Source organism: Anabrus simplex, chromosome 2 (genome assembly GCF_040414725.1).
Source record: "Anabrus simplex isolate iqAnaSimp1 chromosome 2, ASM4041472v1, whole genome shotgun sequence".
Lineage (NCBI taxonomy): Eukaryota > Metazoa > Arthropoda > Insecta > Orthoptera > Tettigoniidae > Anabrus > Anabrus simplex.
The window spans coordinates 978,608,728-978,627,881 of NC_090266.1; the positions used below are offsets into that span (position 1 = coordinate 978,608,728).

Below are 19,154 nucleotides of genomic sequence, written 5' to 3' on the forward strand. Positions count from 1 at the left end.
TAAATTCCTCAATTTATGTTTACACACTTGTAGAATATTCTTTAAAATGTAAAAATGCATACAATTTTTAAACCTCCTAGAAGTCTCAAATATTAATGGATTTTGATGATTCCTGCAGCAGTTTGTCAATACTTCTGTACATAACGTTATGGAGCAGAATCGTTCTTCTTACTTACTTTTTTGAAGTAACTGAGCTAAGGTTTCCCAAAAAAGAAGTACATTTTTTACAGTATATTACACTGACTGACAGAGCAAATGCAACACCAAGAAGGAGTGGTCAGAACTTTATGCCAATTGCAGGGTAGACTGATGTCACTGAGGTGTGCTCATGATGTGAAATGCGCCGCTGTGCTGCGCACGTAGCGAACGATAAATGTGACACGGCGTTGGCGAATGGCCCATTTCGTACCGTGATTTCTCAGCCGACAGTCATTGTAGAACGTGTTGTCGTGTGCCACAGGACACGTGTATAGCTAAGAATGCCAGGCCGCCGTCAACGGAGGCATTTCCAGCAGACAGACGACTTTACGAGGGGTATGGTGATCGGGCTGAGAAAGGCAGGTTGGTCGCTTCGTCAAATCGCAGCCGATACCCATAGGGATGTGTCCACGGTGCAGCGCCTGTGGCGAAGATGGTTGGCGCAGGGACATGTGGCACGTGCGAGGGGTCCAGGCGCAGCCCGAGTGACGTCAGCATGCGAGGATCGGCGCATCTGCCGCCAAGCGGTGGCAGCCCCGCACGCCACGTCAACCGCCATTCTTCAGCATGTGCAAGACACCCTGGCTGTTCCAATATCGACCAGAACAGTTTCCCGTCGATTGGTTGAAGGAGGCCTGGACTCCCGGCGTCCGCTCAGAAGACTACCATTGACTCCACTGCATAGACGTGCACACCTGGCATGGTGCCGGGCTAGAGCGACTTGGATGAGGGAATGGCGGAACGTCACGTTCTCCGATGAGTCACGCTTCTGTTCTGTCAGTGATAGTCACCGCAGACGAGTGTGGCGTCGGCGTGGAGAAAGGTCAAATCCGGCAGTAACTGTGGAGCGCCCTACCGCTAGACAACGCGGCATCATGGTTTGGGGCACTATTGCGTATGATTCCACGTCACCTCTAGTGCGTATTCAAGGCACGTTAAATGCCCACCGCTACGTGCAGTATGTGCTGCGGCCGGTGGCACTCCCGTACCTTCAGGGGCTGCCCAATGCTCTGTTTCAGCAGGATAATGCCCGCCCACACACTGCTCGCATCTCCCAACAGGCTCTACGAGGTGTACAGATGCTTCCGTGGCCAGCGTACTCTCCGGATCTCTCACCAATCGAACACGTGTGGGATCTCATTGGACGCCGTTTGCAAACTCTACCCCAGCCTCGTACGGACGACCAACTGTGGCAAATGGTTGACAGAGAATGGAGAACCATCCCTCAGGACACCATCCGCACTCTTATTGACTCTGTACCTCGACGTGTTTCTGCGTGCATCGCCGCTCGCGGTGGTCCTACATCCTACTGAGTCGATGCCGTGCGCATTGTGTAACCTGCATATCGGTTTGAAATAAACATCAATTATTCGTCCGTGCCGTCTCTGTTTTTTCCCCAACTTTCATCCCTTTCAAACCACTCCTTCTTGGTGTTGCATTTGCTCTGTCAGTCAGTGTATTTTTCAATCACTTCTACCTTCTCTGTTTTTAACATACATTTCAACAACGAAGATTCACAACATGCCCTAGATTATGATGTTTCATTTCACACACAAACGGACTTCCTAGCTCAATTTATGCTGCCGTTATTTGATTTTAAATGTAGGAAGTTGCATTAATTTCTTTAATCTGGGAAAACAAGGGTTGAAAGTTGGTAATAAGATTGTTAAGTCCCTGTTCAACTTTAAATCTTAGAATTCCCGTACTCTATAGGTTAGGCCCTCCTTTTCAAGTTTTTTATCCTCTTGAAACTTTCTCCTTCCCCTTAGGTACCTTCTGCGCTGTTTTTGTTCGGGTGTAGTCTGGTTTTACTCCTATGTAGACGGAGCTCATCTGCTCACAGTATATTTTCTAGGTGCAATATTTATTCTTTTCAGGACCTCTAGTTCTACTTTGTTGCTACAGTTGAAGTGCAAAACAGCTTCTATAATGCCTAATTTCAGTGTAGCAAGCCCGACATGTCTCCTTTATCCCTTTCAGACCTGAAAGAAAACTGGAGGTGTGAATTTTTGTTTGTTTGTCAAAAACTGACTAAAATTCTCCTCAATACACATATTGATAGTTTATTTTACAAAATAAAAACTAACATCCGAAAAACAGGACCCACACAATTGTGTGTATCAAAATTCAAAGCCTTGTTGTATCACATACGATGACGTATCTTCAAAATTTACGTTCACTAACCAATGTACACACTTCATTGAATATATTCCGGTATTCAGTAAAGCTTCTAGATTAATATAAACGCAATAAATAAATACTTACTTCTGGCACTACTGCTTCCCGCCATCTCGCCGATCAACTGTGCTTTTTAAACTCTTCTTCCTTCGCCCTGGCGGTCAAGCGCATACTAAAAGCAATTGAAATACACGCCACGTGTCCCGCACAATCACTGCAGTCCGGTCTAGCGCCGAAAAAACATCAAATACGGTCAGGGATAACTAAAATACGAACCCGCACAATTGTGCGTACACGGTCTGAAAGGGTTATACATGATCGCCATATCGATCCATTGAATGATTCGTTGTTGTTTTGTGTCGAACCATAGAGACGTTTGGACAGAATGTTTGGGCCACAAAGTCTCCATATATGGGTTTCACAGCATGGAGAACTTCTAATGGTATACCAGGTTTATATTTGTAGTTGTCAAGCTGATTATTGCCTTTGGTTCGCTGGTATTAACACCACCTGTCCTTCCCTTGGGGACCCCTGTGATGTGCTGGCCTCTCTTTAGTGGCTGTCAAATTATAAAGTGTTGCCCATGTGGCATTCCTCATCTCTTGTATGTTGCTTGTAGCAGAACACAGGTCTATGCCAAAGTAGTTTTGACAGTTATCAATCAGGGCTCGAGTGAGTTTCCCTTTCCCTCCCAATTTCTTTTTCTGAGCTAGTTTACAGAGGGTTGTGCCTAAACACTTTTTATAGTGCTCAACACATTCCAGCTTATTTATTGTTTTTCCATTATATGGATCAGATTCAACTACACACTTGTAGCTTTTGGAGTCCCCATCTCCATAGAAATCAGCATAGTCTATCCCTCTGGTTTCCTGTGAACAAGCAAAAATTTGTTTAGCTCTATTGTACCCGGATGAGATAGCCCATAGGTATCATGATTAGATATTATAAAATATATTAAGGCATATGAGAGTTTTGAAATATACACATTGTCATTATGGTGTAGACCACGAGATTTCAACATTGTCAGGCGTGCTCCCGACAATCAGTCGCCAAGTGTTAAGCTTGTCATAATAGATAGTAAATTTCCTTGTCAAAGGCTAAGAGGATTAAATCGAGAACTCAGAACAACAGTCCTAATTGCAACAAGGAAGTGAGAGAGTGTTTATTTCTGAACAAGGTGCAGCCAGTGTGTCACAAATATAGAGAATATGTCACAATAGAGTTTCCCACGCCTCGAGGCATCTTGTTGTTAAGTTTTCAGAGGGAGATATTTAAACGAATCGCTGCATTGTTAGCCAATGACAAAATTAGTAAAGGACTCGCAGATGCGCCAACATAACCAAAGTCAATATGAATTGCAGTTGTCTCCAGTAATAATAATAATAATAATAATTAAAAAAATATTTCAACCACCGAATTGAACAGATGGGACTTTTGTGATATCATTCCCGTGTTGATTAATTGTAATCTTCATGAATTAAAATAAAGAATTCTAGGAAAAGGCCCACGCTGTATTCCTATTGGTCAGTGATATCGCACCAGCATAGACACCGACTTAGCGCGCGAAAAGTGGAGGACAGGAATCAAGTAATATCTCCGTGATCGCCGAACGATATGAGATTAGAATACATGTGAATGTGTATCGCCAGTTTATTCAGTGGGATAAATTCAGAGATCCAAATCCACCTGCAAGTGCCGATTTAGGATAACTAACCCCCCTCCCTCTGGTATGACCGTGGATGACCCAGACGGGAAACCATATCGTCCATAAATAACTAGTCGCACCAGTCGTGTCAGTCACACCAGTCGCACCAGTGGTACCAGTCGTATCAGTCGTATGAAGTAGTTGAGACTCTGACACGTTGACTCTGTAAGTCAGTACCTCGGGACGCATTCGAAGTCAGTTAGAGCTGAAAGTACGTGAGTGTTATGAAAGTGAAGATGAACAGTGAGATTATTCATAGTACGGAGTGTTAATAATCAATATATCAGTATGGTGAAATTAATACATTTATAAAATTTCATGTGATTGAAATTTAATGATCAACGGAACGCCGATAGTACTTTTTGAAGTCAGTGTGCGGAGCCTGAAGTAAATATTTCAAGATAGACGGTGAATAATTATCCGAGCAGGGAACTGTAGGAGCGAAGCGATCACAAGATGGCCTAGAAATACGTCAGGAGGTGCCAGTTGACTAACGCGATACGCGCTGGGTCGAATAAAAAGACACATCGTCATAAGTGTCATGACTTGTGGTTCGGGCTCAAGTGAAAAATGTAATGGTGAAAGTGTAATGGGCCTTTAGGCACCTATAAGTGTTGTTTTTGTATAAATCATTGTAAATTCTTTAGTAAGGTGTTAATAATGGGTAATCGCCCAGAAGTGTTTTGTTTTGTTAATATTATAAAGTGCGACATGATGCACGAGTAAACAAATATGGGGCCATGAGGCTTCTCCTTTGCCACGAGACAATGGAATTCTACACAGGCATGAGTACACAAATTTGATATATTTGGGGATGTTATCGCGATAAAACGGGACTCAGGGTAAATTAATCATGGTTACTTAACGTAACACATGGATCACTTCCCGAATCCATGATTTATTTAAGATAGACAGACAAACTAATTTACATTAACATAATTATGGGTTAGACTAATTGAATATTTGTTTGTTGTATATAATGTAAATATGGGATATTTCTTTCAATTAATGCATGCTGTTTGTGAATACTTGGATTTAAATTCATTTCAAGTGTTAGATTTTTCTTTTATGCTAACCCAGTTTTTTTAAATTTTTCAATCACCATGGTGATTATTTGTCCCTTAGGCATATTTGTTACCAGACAACCAGATTATGAAAGTGCCAGGGTGTGTAAAATTTTTGTTTGCGTACAGAAGGTCATATAATAATAATGATAATAATAATAATAATAATAATAATAATAATAATAATAATAATAATAATAATAATAATAATAATAATATTGCACCGAGGATAAATTATTAAATTACATGTTTGAAGAGTTCTAGTGGAATAAATGGACTTTAAATGAAAAGGAAGGAATAAGTTAGCAATCGCAGGCATTGGATGAAGTTGCCCAGTCGTGATGTGCCATGGGATTTGAGATGTGTCTTGGGAGGACATGGTGTCCCCATAAAATTAACGGCAGTACGGAAATGAAGGTTGCGGTTCCGAATACCGTGGTGTCCCGATCGATGTAAATCGGATCTTGGTGGTTCCTAATGGGATTCAACATATCTGACTAAATTCTAGAGAGTGGAAATAAAAATATAAAACTTTCCGTTTTAATAATAATGATAATAATAATAATAATAATAATAATCCGAGTGAATCTTATCTTAAATCAATTGCTTAGTACAAACTAGACCGAAATTGTAAAAGCTTATGCATTAACCATAAATATCGCTAACGGTAGTGTATCATGTAAAATTAAGTTATAATTATAATAATTTGAGGAGGAATAAAGGAAGAATTTGTTAGATTAATTAGAGAATAATTATGGTGAGATCAATGTTATTAAGTCCACGATAAATAAGTGATACGAATATGATAATCTTTAATAATAATAATAATAATAATAATAATAATAATAATTTGAAGAAGAAGAAGAAAACTTGCAGTATTAATTTTGAAAATAACAATAATGATGATGAAAGGAAATTATAATATTTAATGGACGATGATTCAGTGTTACGAATGATAATCTCTAATAATAATAATAATAATAATAATAATAATAATAATAATAATTCATTATGAAACTGATCATTAATTTGTGTGGATGAATTACGAGGAAAAACGACCCTTCATTTGAAACGTTGGCAAAGGTTATCATATAATCATCCCGGATGATTAATGATAATAATCAAATATAGGATGATAATTGAAATTAATGATAATAATAAAATAATTGATGGTAATCACAAAATATGATAATGATCAGATAAAGAATGATAATGATAATTATTTAATAATCATAGGGAGATATGATAGGGACTGTCGTCATGTGTCGAATTGGTCAGAACCAGATGTTGGTTTTCCACGTGGGAGATTGTTGGCGGTATGTGCGGAATAACCCACGGACGGAACATGTCTTCATTGTGCGAGCATAGTAATGAACCTTTCCGTACGTCTTGTCGTATTGACAAATATAAATATTGAGATAAGCTTTGAGTTAACGAGCTACATCTGGCATGTTTGTGAATCTGGAAATATAGGCTAGAGTTTGTCCATACAATAAATTCCCGTTTTAGATACGATAAAATTTCCACGGTGGGGATCCGGCCTACTAGAATGTACATACCGGAAGTGACTCATGTCCAACAGAACGTGGAGATGACAGTAAATAGTTACTCTCATGCCCATGTCTCCAAAAGAAGATCTCCAGCGGTGAAACATCCACTCATATGGATGTGGATTCAATCCCCAGTAACCCATGGGGCGAATTCACCAAATATTTCACACTACCAGAGTAGTGAGGTAAATTCAAATGTATGTATTCTTTTTCAGGAAGGAAATTTCTAAATGTAATAATTGTCATCATGTGCAGTTCGCAAAATAAGTCAATAAATTGCTCCTTATTGCAATTTCAATAGGAAACAGTTTTCATATCTTTTTATTGTAGTTAGTCCAGTATGCTCATGAAATCTAAGTTGACACTTCCCAGTCCTATTGTGGAGTTTATAATTAGTATCTATGAATGAGCCGTCCCCCTTTACCTTAATTTGCATGCCCCGTTCATCCCTGTGTTCATTTGGTGCGCCTATATATATTCTTTTTGTTATTGATTAAAATTTTTAACATCTTTTACGAACTGATCTCCCCTGAGATTAAGGCTAGTCTGGGACCCAGGAGGTGAGCGGGTGCACTATATGGCTCCATGTTTTGCTAAATAAGATGCAGATTCTTTATCATCATGTGAGTGCTTCATGCAATCTATACAGTTCTTTTACATGGTTTCAATGTCAAGCACTTTACCAGTATCAAGAGACTGTTATTGCTACCCATGATCAAATGAATCACTCCCACAAACACGAAATAAAGCGATATATTTCACCCAATCAAGTTTCCAAGGAAACTGCATTTATTGTTTACCAAATTTAATGAATAAAAGACTGAGAACACATCACTATTCTAAAACATACTATTTCTGTAATAACACAGCCATCTGTGAATGACATTTTATACTATAAACCAGTTGTCTGCAATACGGGAATCAGTAAACTAGTATGAACTGAGGCCATGCCCTCTCCTTGTCATAAAGAGGCATGCACTGCTCCATCTAAAACCAATTTAAATGCATTTCTAGTCACCCTAGCCATATGAACCATACATTTCCTGAAAGTACAAAGTTCAGGCTTGCATATGGAGTTAAAAATTAAAAATGACAAATTTAGCCCAAAAGTGCTTAACTGAAACTTTAGTTTTCTGTCACTTATGTTATTTACATACTCATCTAAGAACTTGTTGATTATTATCCCCTACACCATTCTTTGCCTTACGTCCTCCACTCCAGTAGAATGTGCCTTCCTCAACTGCTTTCCTTTTCCTCTCCACTTAAGATCACTCCATCCCATCATAGCTATATTCTCCTTCTTCATGAAATCAATCACCTCTTTCGACTTTCAGGTCAGTGACATGAGGTTGATTATTACCACCTTCATAATGTTCTCTACCGGTCGCCCACTTCTCACAGTTCCACCAACATTAGAACTGTACAGCACTTCCAGGGAACTATGTAGTCTGTTCCAAGGCTGATTTAGAAGTGCCTTTTTCATTTTAGGCTGTTATTACAACGGGGTGCATTTCCCAAAGGCATTTTGGAGCTGCTGCCAGCAAGTGATCAGGCTGCTCGTAACATGGAGTACAGATGCCTTTTGCAGCCACCCCTAAGCTGGGGTTAGATGTTACTCGATGGGTTTCAGTGCCATTTCCTACACTGAGGGGATCATCACCCCATCTAAGGAAACTCATCTGTCCAAAACCATTGGTCATTTTAGGGTATCATGTTATTTACCACTGCCTGACACTAGAAGTTGAGATGTTGGCTGAATGGTCTACTCATTACCATAGCTGGGTAACCAACCAGACAAGTTCATAAATGATAATATCCTTTCCAAATATTCATGATATTATCAGTTTTCATACTTTCTAAATTTTTACATTATTGTAAATCTTTCTATTGGATATGTAAGTGGACTTCTTCAATGTAATTAGCAAACTTGTCTTATGTTTTGGAGACTAGAATATTAAATGAAATATATTTTGAAATAATAATGAGAATTATACTAACTCCCTGCAGTGTCAGAAGCATGAAGATAACTGAAATATAAAGCTTCCCTGATAGGGAATATTTAAACCAGACTGTCACATGTTTTCTTTTCCAGGAGCACCTGGAAGCACCTAGTTATACATATTCAATCATATTGATTAGAGTTTCAACATAAGTGTTGAATTGAGAAGATCTGAAAAAAGTAATTTAATGTTTATTACTCTGAATTCAATGAGCTATTGTTATGACCTACCCCACTGTGTAGTAATTTAATACTACTACTACCAAAATGTTTTCATTCCTCCCCTAAAGAGGGAGGTGGGCCTCTTAGATGGTGACGCCATCTCTCAGGCCAGGAGATTTGTTACGGTGAAGGAGATGCTCGGGGAAGGTGAGGGGGTTGGCGGCCGTGGCCTATAGTAATTTAATGTCTCATTGATGTTAAATTGTATATTATTGGTACTTTGCTATGGAGGTTAACATTTTCTGTGGGCAATGCACTAGACCAGCAATGTACTCTTCTCAACACAGCCTTAATGTGCCCTCTAAAAGGCTGACAACATATTTCACTGCATAGTACTTTTGCGGCTAAGACGACCATGCGACATAGAACTGTACATGTGAGAAACAGTTTTCTCTCAAGTCGAAAAATAAATACATGTTTCTTTATTTTTAGAGGAGATTCCAAACACCCATTTCCACATCTGTAACATCTTCAGTTTTTGAGATATACATAAGTATCCCCCATAAAAAGAATTCAACCCCTTGATCAGTCCTTCCCACACCCACCCCCATTTAAGTGTATTTTCCTAAAACAAAAATACACGTTTCTTTATTTTTAAAGGAGATTCCAAATACCAATTTCCATATCTGTAACATCTTCAGTTTTTAAGATATAAGTATCCTCATAAAAAATAATTAAACTATTTTTCACTTCTTTTCACCCCCCCCCATTAAGTGCCTTCTCCGAAAACGAAAAAGGTACCAAGTTTCTTGTCTCTAACATGTTAAGTTTCTGACATATATAATGTAGATATACCAGTACTTATTTAAAAATTCACCCGCTTTTCCAATTCCTTTCAGCCCCTTAACTGGATTTTCCGGAAACAAAAAATACGTGTTTCATTATTTTTAAAGGAGATTCCAAATACCAGTTTTCATGTCTGTACGTCTGTAACACCTTCAGTTTTTGAGATAAATGTATACTCGTAAAAAATAATTCAACTTCTTCTTATTCTTATTCTTCTTCCTCTTCTCCTTCTTCTTTCCACCCTTCTCCCGCCTTAAGTGGCCTTTCCAACAAAAAAAAATACATGTTTCTTTATTTTGAAAGGAGATTCAGAATACCAGCTTTCACGTCTGTAACAGATTCAGTTTTTAAGATAAAGTATCCTCATAAACATATTTCAACTCCTTATTTACTTATTTTCAACCCCACACCCCTTACATTGATTTTCCCAAGAAACAAATGCGTGTTTCTTTATTTTTAAAGAAGATTCCAAATACTAATTTTCACGTCTGGAACATCTTCATTGTTTGAGATATAAGTATCCTCACAAATGTAATTCAACTCGATTTTCACCCACCCCCCCCATTCCTACCCGTTAAGTTGATTCCCCCTTCCCAAAAGTGTGTTTCTTTATTTTTAAAGGAGATTCCAAATATCAGTTTTCACGTCTTTAACATCTATACTTTTTGAGATATAAGTATCCTCATGCAAAGAATTCAACTAATCTTTCAATTCATTCACCCCCCTTTAGTGGATTTTCCTAAGACAAAAGAACACGTGTTTCTTTACTTTGAAAGAAAATTCCAAATTCAAATTTTCATGTCTGTAACATCTTCAGTTTCAGAGATATAAGTATCCTCATGAAAAGAATTCAACTCTTTCACTCCACCCCTGCCCGTTAAGTTGGTTTCATCCCTCCTAAAAAAAAAAAAAAAAAAAAAAAAAAAGCGCGTTTCTTCATTTTTCAAGGAGATTCCAAATACCAATTTCCACGTCTGTAACCTTCAGTTTTGATATATAAGTTTCTCCAAAAAAGAATTCAATTTTTTCACTTCCTTTCCTACTCCCCACTTATGTGAATTTTCTAAAAATAAACAGTACCTGTTTCTTTAAAAGAGCTTCCAAATACAAATGATCACGACTGTAACATCTTCAGTTTTTGAGATATATGTATCCTCCTAAAAGGAATTCATCTCCGTTTTCATTATTTTTAAAGGAGATTCCAAATACCAGTTTTCACGTTTGTAACATCTTTAGAATTTTTGGTACATATATTCATGCAAATAATTCAACTAATTTTTTCAGTTTTTTCATTTTTTTCAACCCGCTTCCCCCCTCCCCATGAAGGGTTTTCCCCAAAACAAAAGAATACGTGTTTCCTTATTTTTAAAGGAGATTCCAAATACCAATTTTTCACGTCTGCAAGATGTCAAGTTTTTGAGATATACTGTAGATATGCTAATTATAAAAATTCACCCCCTTTTCAGTTCCCCTTAAGTGGATTTTCTGAAAAATATTTTTATGTTTCTTAACTTTTACAGGAAAATCCAAATACCAGTTTTCAAATCTGTAAAATGTTACCTGTCTGAGATAATTTGCAGATGTAATCTTTTTTAAAATTCACCCCTTTTGTCACTCCTGTACACCCCCTATTCATCAGATTATCCAAAAACACAAAAATACGTGTTTCTTTATTTTCAAAGGAGATTCCAAATACCAATTTTCATGTCTGTAACATCTTCAGTTTTTGAGATGTAAGTCTCCTCATAAATGGTGTTCAACCACTTTTCCCCCATTTTTCGGCCCCCTTGATGGGATTTTCCAAAAATTAAAAAATACGTCTTTATTTTTAAAGGAGATTCCAAATACCATTTTTTACATCTGTAAACTTTTAAGTTTTAGAGATATAGACATCCTCATTTTAAAACTTCACCCCCCTTTTCACCTTCGTAGTGCCAAAATATAAAAAATCCTCCGTTAGTGAGCACCTACATCCTAATATAAATGTTTCACCAAAATTTAATTTCTTTATGTCCAGTAGTTTTGGCTTGGCGGTGATGAATCTGTCAGTCAGTCGGTCGGTCAGAACATGTTATTTTATATACTGTATATACACTACTAGCTATTATCCACGGCTTCGCTCGTGTGGATTTCATAATTTGATCAAAGTAATTGTTCCTCGGCATTGTACTAAGACATTATCTGAAAATTCCTTAAGTATAAAAACTCACCAAAAAATTGAGTTACATTTACCCCAGAAATTCTTTTTAAACCATGTTTGTGGTATTACCTTTTGAGGCTAAGACGACCATGCGACATAGAACTGTACATGTCTTCTCTCAAGTCGAAAAAATAAATACATGTATCTTTATTTTTATAGGAGATTCCAAATACCCATTCCCACATCTTTAACCCCACCCAAAATATGTGTGTTTCTTTATCTTTAAACTAGATTCCAAATAACAATTTCCATATCTGTAACATTCATTTTTGAGATATAAGTTTCTCCAGAAAAAGAAAAGAATTCAATTTTTTTACTTCCTTTCACACTCCCCACTCAAGTGAATTTTCCAAAAACAAACAGTAACCATTTCTTTAAAAGAGCTTCCAAATATCAATTATCACGACTGTAACATCTTCAGTTTTTGAGAGATATATATCCTCGTAAAAGGAATTCAACTCCATTTTCATCCCTCCCCTGCCAAGTTGATTCCCGAACCAGATGCATGTTTTTTAAATTGTTAAAGGAGATTCCAAATACCAGTTTTCATGTTTGTAACACCTTTAGATTTTCTTGGTGTAGGCCTATATATACATTCTCATACAAATATTTCAACTAATTTTTCAATTCCTGCCCCCCATTAAGGGTATTTTCAGAAAACCAAAGAATCTGTGTTTCCTTATTTTTAAAGGAGATTCCAAATACCAATGTTCACGTCTGCAAAATGTTAAGTTTCTGAGATATACTGTACATATGCTAATTTTAAAAATTCACCTTCTTTTTCAGTTCCCCTTAACTGGATTTTCCGAAAGAAAAAAAAAAATTATGTTTCTTTATTTTTACAGGAAATTCCAAATACCAGTTTTCAAATCTGTAATATGTTACGTGTTGGAGATAATTTGCAGATAGTCTTTTTTTAAATTCACCCCATTTGTCACTCCTGTTCACCCCCTATTCATCAGATTATCCAAAAGTGCAAAAATACGTGTTTCTTTATTTTCAAAGGAGATTCCAAATTTCGATTTTCATGCCTGTGATGTCTTCAGTTTTTGAGATATAAGTCTCTTCATAAAAAGTGTTCAACCAGTTTTCCCCCCTTTTTTCACTCCCCTTAATGGGATTTTCCCACAACAAAAAAATACATGTTTCTTTAATTTTAAAGGAGATTCCAAATACTTATTTTTACGTCTATAAACTTTTAGGTTTTTGAGATATAGATATCCTCATTTTAAAAATTAACCCCCCTTTTCGTCCCCTTAGCGAAGGAATATCCAAAAAATCCTCTGGTAGCGAGCACCTACATGTTAATATGAATGTATACCCGAAATTTCATTTCTTTATGTCTAGTTTAGTAGTTTTGGCTCAGCGATGATGAATCAGTCAGTCAGGACAAGTTATTTTATATATATATAGATGTGATCAAAAGTATCCGGACACCCCCAAAAACATATGTTTTTCATCTTAGGTGCATTGAGCTACCACCTACTGCCAGGTACTCCATAGCAGCGACCTCAGTGGTCATTCAACATTGTGAGAGAGCAGAATGGGGCGCTTCGTGGAACTCAGGGACTTCGAACGTGGTCAGGTGATTGGGTGTCACTTGTGTCAGCAGTCTGTATGCGAGATTTCCACACTCCTAAACATCCCTAGGTCCACTGTTTCTGATGTGATAGTGAAGTGGAAACATGAAGGGACACGTACAGCACGAAAGCGTACAGGCCGACCTCGTCTGTGACTGACAGAGACCGCCTACAGTTGATGAGGGTCATCAAGTGTAATAGGTAGGCATCTATCCAGACCATCACACAGGTATTCCAAACTGCATCAGGATCCACTCCATGTACTATGACAGTTCGGCGGGAGGTGAGAAAACTTGGATTTCATGGTTGAGCGGCTGCCCATAAGCCACACATCGCGCAGGTCAATGCCAAACGACGCCTCGCTTGGTGTAAGGAGCGTAAACATTGGACGATTGAACAGTGGAAAAACATTGTGTGGAGTGACGAATCACAGTACACAGTGTGGTGATCCGATGGCAGGGTGTGGGTTTGGCGAATGCCCGGTGAACGTCATCTGCCAGCTTGTGTAGTGCCAACAGTAAAATTCAGAGGCGGTGGTGTTATGGTGTGGTCGTGCTTTTCATGGAGGGTGCTTGCACCCCTTATTGTTTTACGTGGCACTATCACAGCACAGACCTACCTTGATGTTTTAAGCACCTTCTTGCTTCCCACTGTTAAAGAGCACTTCAGGGATGGCGATTGCATCTTTCAACATGATCGAGTACCTATGGCGGAGTGGTTACAAGAAAATAACATCCCTGTAATGGCCTGGGCTGCACAGAGTCCTGACCTGAATCCTATAGAACACCTTTGGGATGTTTTGGAACGCCGACTTCGTGCCAGGCCTCACCGACCGACATTGCTACCTCTCCTCAGTGCAGCGCTCCATGAAAAATGGGCTGCCATTCCCCAAGCAACCTTCTACCACCTGATTGAACATATGCGTGCGAGAGTGGAAGCTGTCATCAATGCTAAGGGTAGGCCAACACCATACTGAATTCCATCATTACCGATGAAGGGCACCACGAACTTGTACGTCATGTTCAGCCAGGTGTCCGGATACATTTCATCACATAGTGTAGATGAATTGCCTTTGCTAGTCCCAACTTCCACATTGGGTGGATTAGCCTATCATGGATCATGAGACTTGCTGTGATATCTGAAGTTTGTGTCTTGCCTAGTAGCTTATATGTAGTTTTACTTTGACTTTAAATTTTAGTAGCATGATTTAATTTTTTTTATTGTGTACTTATTAAATGTGCTTGTCTTTGAGAAGGGCCATTTTGATCCATCAATTGGTGGAGCAGATATTAGAATTGAGATCAGACAAGAGCAGAGGTATAACATTCACCACTTGCCATCTTATCCCAGTCATTCTATATGTTGACGACCCGTGGGGCCTTTTGGAGGCGCAAGAGGGGCCAATTCTTGCACACTGTCCATTTTGCTTCTGCCCAAACATCCTCAGTCAGGTTTAAGTCTGCCCCATAATGGTGCACCACAAGAAGCTTGACTTGGTTGTACCTTACGAACCATTCTTGAACTAACTGGGACTTGTGGATTAGGGAGACTGGTGTTACTGGAAATGAATAACACTGTTGTGATAGAAATGAGAAAAAAAAAGAGCAAACATGCTGCTTTACGTGATTGTTGATATAAGGATTTGTACTGCTTTGGTGACAAGCCAATGACATTGTCACTCAGTTATCAAATCCCACAATGGAGGCAACCATAGTGTTTAGTAGTATATGTACAAAGTGAATCCATGTGGATCTTGTTTGATTCTGTGCAACATTTCCTTCCCATGTTTTCTCAACAAGGAACAGATGCTGTACAACTGGAGAACCAACTTTCAGTCACATATTCCTGATAGTGGCTATTGTTAGAAGATTGAAATACGCATATTGACCCATCATTTCATCATCATCATCATCTGTTTACCCTCCAGGGTCGGTTTTTCCCTCGGACACAGCGAGGGATCCCACCTCTACCGCCTCAAGGGCAGTGTCCTGGAGCTTCAGACTCTTGGTCGGGGATACAACTGGGGAGAATGACCAGTACCTCGCCCAGGCGGCCTCACCTGCTATGCTGAACAGGGGCCTTGTGGAGGGATGGGAAGATTGGAAGGGATAGGCAAGGAAGAGGGAAGGAAGCGGCCGTGGCCTTATGTTAGGTACCATCCCGGCATTCGCCTGGAGGAGAAGTGGGAAACCACGGAAAGCCACTTCCAGGATGGCTGAGGTGGGAATCGAACCCACCTCTACTCAGTTGACCTCCTGAGGCTGAGTGGACCCCGTTCCAGCCCTCATACCACTTTTCAAAAATTTTGTGGCAGAGCCGGGAATCGAACCCGGGCCTCCGGGGGTGGCAGCTAATCACACTAACCACTGCACCACAGAGGCGGACGACCCATCATTTACTGAGGAAAATTTACACTCAGTGGAAAAGATAACATCTGACCAATCATGGTTCACATTATCCTCATCAAATGCAAGTTGATATACTTGTTGCTCAACAGTGAGCCTTCATTTCTTAGCAGCATGCCGAGATTTCAAACCTGCCTAATTTAGACACTTGGGTACTTTCTAAGGCTGACAGAAAAAAAAATGTGGCCTTCTATAGTTGCATGGCCTTCTTTAAAGGTATCAAATGAACCATGGGAACCAAACATTCATCTTCATCAGTGGACAACACTCTATTATATGAACTCTAGTCATGCAACGAGTTACATCTTTCATTTTCTTTAACTAACTAATCCAGTATTGTGGCAGGTGGGTAGATATGGTGGTTACTATTACTATTATATTATTAGGATTTACGAAAGATTAAAAAGGGATTGTGGAAGTGACATATTCAAGTGCTGGGCAAAGAGAGGATGAACTGTGGATGGTACAAAGAGGGAAAATAGCAATTCACAAGCAGACAGGAAAATACAAGGACACTAGGGGATAAACAAGAATTGGCAAGTTCAGATGAACAATAAATAGATGTATTGAAACACACAAGACACAACAAGTTATGAATAGTACAGCACCAAAATATTGAAAGATTAGAACACTTTTCACAACAAGCCACAAAGGAAATATTGCAAAGCTCAGTGAATACCATCTGAATAACATATACAATTACATTCTTTAAACAGAACAGATGTTTCCCAACCAATTGTACAAAGACTATTAAGAGAGGGAAGATAGGAAAGACAATAAAAATAGGTGAATGAATTAAAAATCAGCATTTTAAAATTACAGTATCTGGGCATACTAGAACAATTTACCTGAGTAGAAAGTAGTGTGCTATTTCAATATCGAGTTCTAGAAAACACTGATGCATTTAGCCCAACAGGATAAATGTAAACAAGTTCTAGGCAAGACATACATAGTAGAAGAATGTAAACTAATTTGAAGTACCAGAAATTTTTGAGAGTATTGGACACACAGAGAGTTCATAGTCACATAACTTAAAATATTCCAAATGAAGGAATTAGACATCCAGCTGCTCCCTTATGGATACATAATCGAGTACAACCACTCGAGAAGATAGTCATGCGAAGTTCAGAATACCTCATGGTCAAAGAATAAGTCCCATTCAGGTGTGAAAATTTACATCAGCGTAACACAAAAATGTTGGCCTCTCTCCAACAGCCGAAGAGTGCCTCGAGGTAGCAGACAAAGAGGGCTGCTTATATAGGGCCAGTTGGAGAGGAGAGGTACAGGGGAAATTATGACACATGGTATGAGAAATGCCAAGAACGTCTGTGACGAGTATAGAGTCTATGATATCATGCAGGTTTGCCGCGCATAATCGGCTGACAGTAGTTCCGTAGCTGTGGCCTTGTGCAGATGTCAAAACTTTGGAAAATGATGAATGCGGCGAAGGTGAGTCGACAATGTTACAGTATATTGCTTTGTTTTGTAGAATACCATAAATTTGGTCTGCTTCTGAATCAGATAAGCTTCTTGCCTCACTGAGTTAACAAATCTCTCCCTTTTTGATCACTTGCCCATTGCTGTAGAAAGAATGACTGTCCCTGGACTGTGTAATATAGACAAAACAAAAGCAACAGGAACCTCATTGGTTTCTCCCATATCCTTTCCAAGAGAGAGAAAATGTATTATTACAGAGCAAATTGTGAGCCCAATCCTATAGATACCGGTACTGCACTGCAGTTTTGTTTCTTGCAACACACTTTTACGTACACATGGCTCTTGGCAGATGCTTTTCACTTCCGTCATAGCTGCAGTAATTTATAGCGTGTTTGATCTTCCTTGTGGCCAGATTTATTCTTCTGCTTATCCCAGCTATTTCTGGAGTCGCTGGAGCCACCCTGGTTCATTTTAGTTTTAGCCAAGGGTTTAAGGCCAGATGCTATTCCAGGCGCCACGTGATTTTTTCAATGAAAAATCTCAACCAGGATCGACCAGGATTCAGACCTCGGCCTTCTGGATTGGAAGCCAGCACCTAAGCCACTGAGTTAATCTCACCCCAACCAAGAATATATCCACTGCCTCTGAATATTAAAATAAAAAATTCATAACAACACACTGGACATCATCTTGACTTCTGATTATGACTGTCTAAGAGGAATTAAACTTTTCACCACTGCTGAAGTTTTAAACCAAAGAGAGGAACTATATTTGGTTCTGTTCTCTTCTAACATATGTGTAAAATATATCGTCTATCGTTCAAGTGTAGAAAGTAGAATAAGTTACTTATTCATATTGCAAAAACACATTTAATAAATTTAAAAAAATATTGGCTGTATCACATAAACAAATAACTGTCCACACTCATAGTTTTATTTCAATTAGAATATAAAAAGTCATTACTTTGATGCTTGAACTGATTGTTAATTCCAATTGCTCTGAATCGTAAATAGAAGATATATTTACACTATTCTCTTTCTTTCAGCTTTCGGCTATTGGCTGTAATCTTGTTGTCATGTTGTGGGTTTCTCTTGGTAGCCCTTTCTACAGTAGAATGGATAACAATTCTTGGTGTAGTTGCTACTTCAATAGCATCAGGACTCGGAGAGTTAACAATTCTGGCCTACTCAAGTGGATTTGATAGGTGTGTAGAACCTGTGATTTTCATTCTAGATTTAGTTCAAGATTACTGAATGTACAGTATTTTTATTTTACTATTTGTTTAGCTAATTACTTTAATTATTATTTTGTTTATGTGAAACGTGTTACTTTTGACAGCACCACATTGATATTCTGATGCTAGAGAATTATAATATTTGTAACACTGGCTATTCCGGGGCTTAAGGACAATGCTTTAGAACTTTTGAAGATCACTTAAACTGTAATAGAGAAAGTATGTGATCAAATTTGGAACAGTATTAAAGTAAACCATAAATTATAGCATAAACATACTGATCAATGACATTCTCAGTAGTGACATTTTCAGATGATTTCCAGTACTTAAGTGCAGGCGGTGAGCAGAGTGTTGCCACTATAAAAAATTTGAGGAGTGGGGAGGAGAGTGTGTTGGTGTGGACATCTAGTGAAAGTCACTAAGAGGCGTGGCATGTCCCTGGCACGTGGTGATTAGATTAATGGTTGTTTCAAAGTTTTCTCATTTGTCTTTGCTTTTAGAAAATGTTTGTCTAAAAAGAGTTTGAAGTGGGATTAGGAGAGAACTTGGTGTTCACCCAGTTAATAAACAACGTGAACTGTATGGAGATTTTCATT

At 38.6% G+C, this 19,154-nt stretch overlaps 1 protein-coding gene across 10 annotated transcripts in view; it reads left to right on the forward strand.

The window, feature by feature from the left end:
* Cln3 (CLN3 lysosomal/endosomal transmembrane protein, battenin) overlaps window positions 1-19,154 on the forward strand; it is a 514,530-nt gene that overhangs the window by 191,141 nt on the left and 304,235 nt on the right. For all 10 annotated transcript variants that reach the window (XM_068226355.1, XM_067141800.2, XM_067141802.2 and 7 more), the window contains one exon: window positions 18,370-18,528. In XM_068226355.1, coding sequence (XP_068082456.1) covers window positions 18,370-18,528 — 159 coding nt within the window. The remainder of the gene's footprint in view (window positions 1-18,369; window positions 18,529-19,154) is intronic.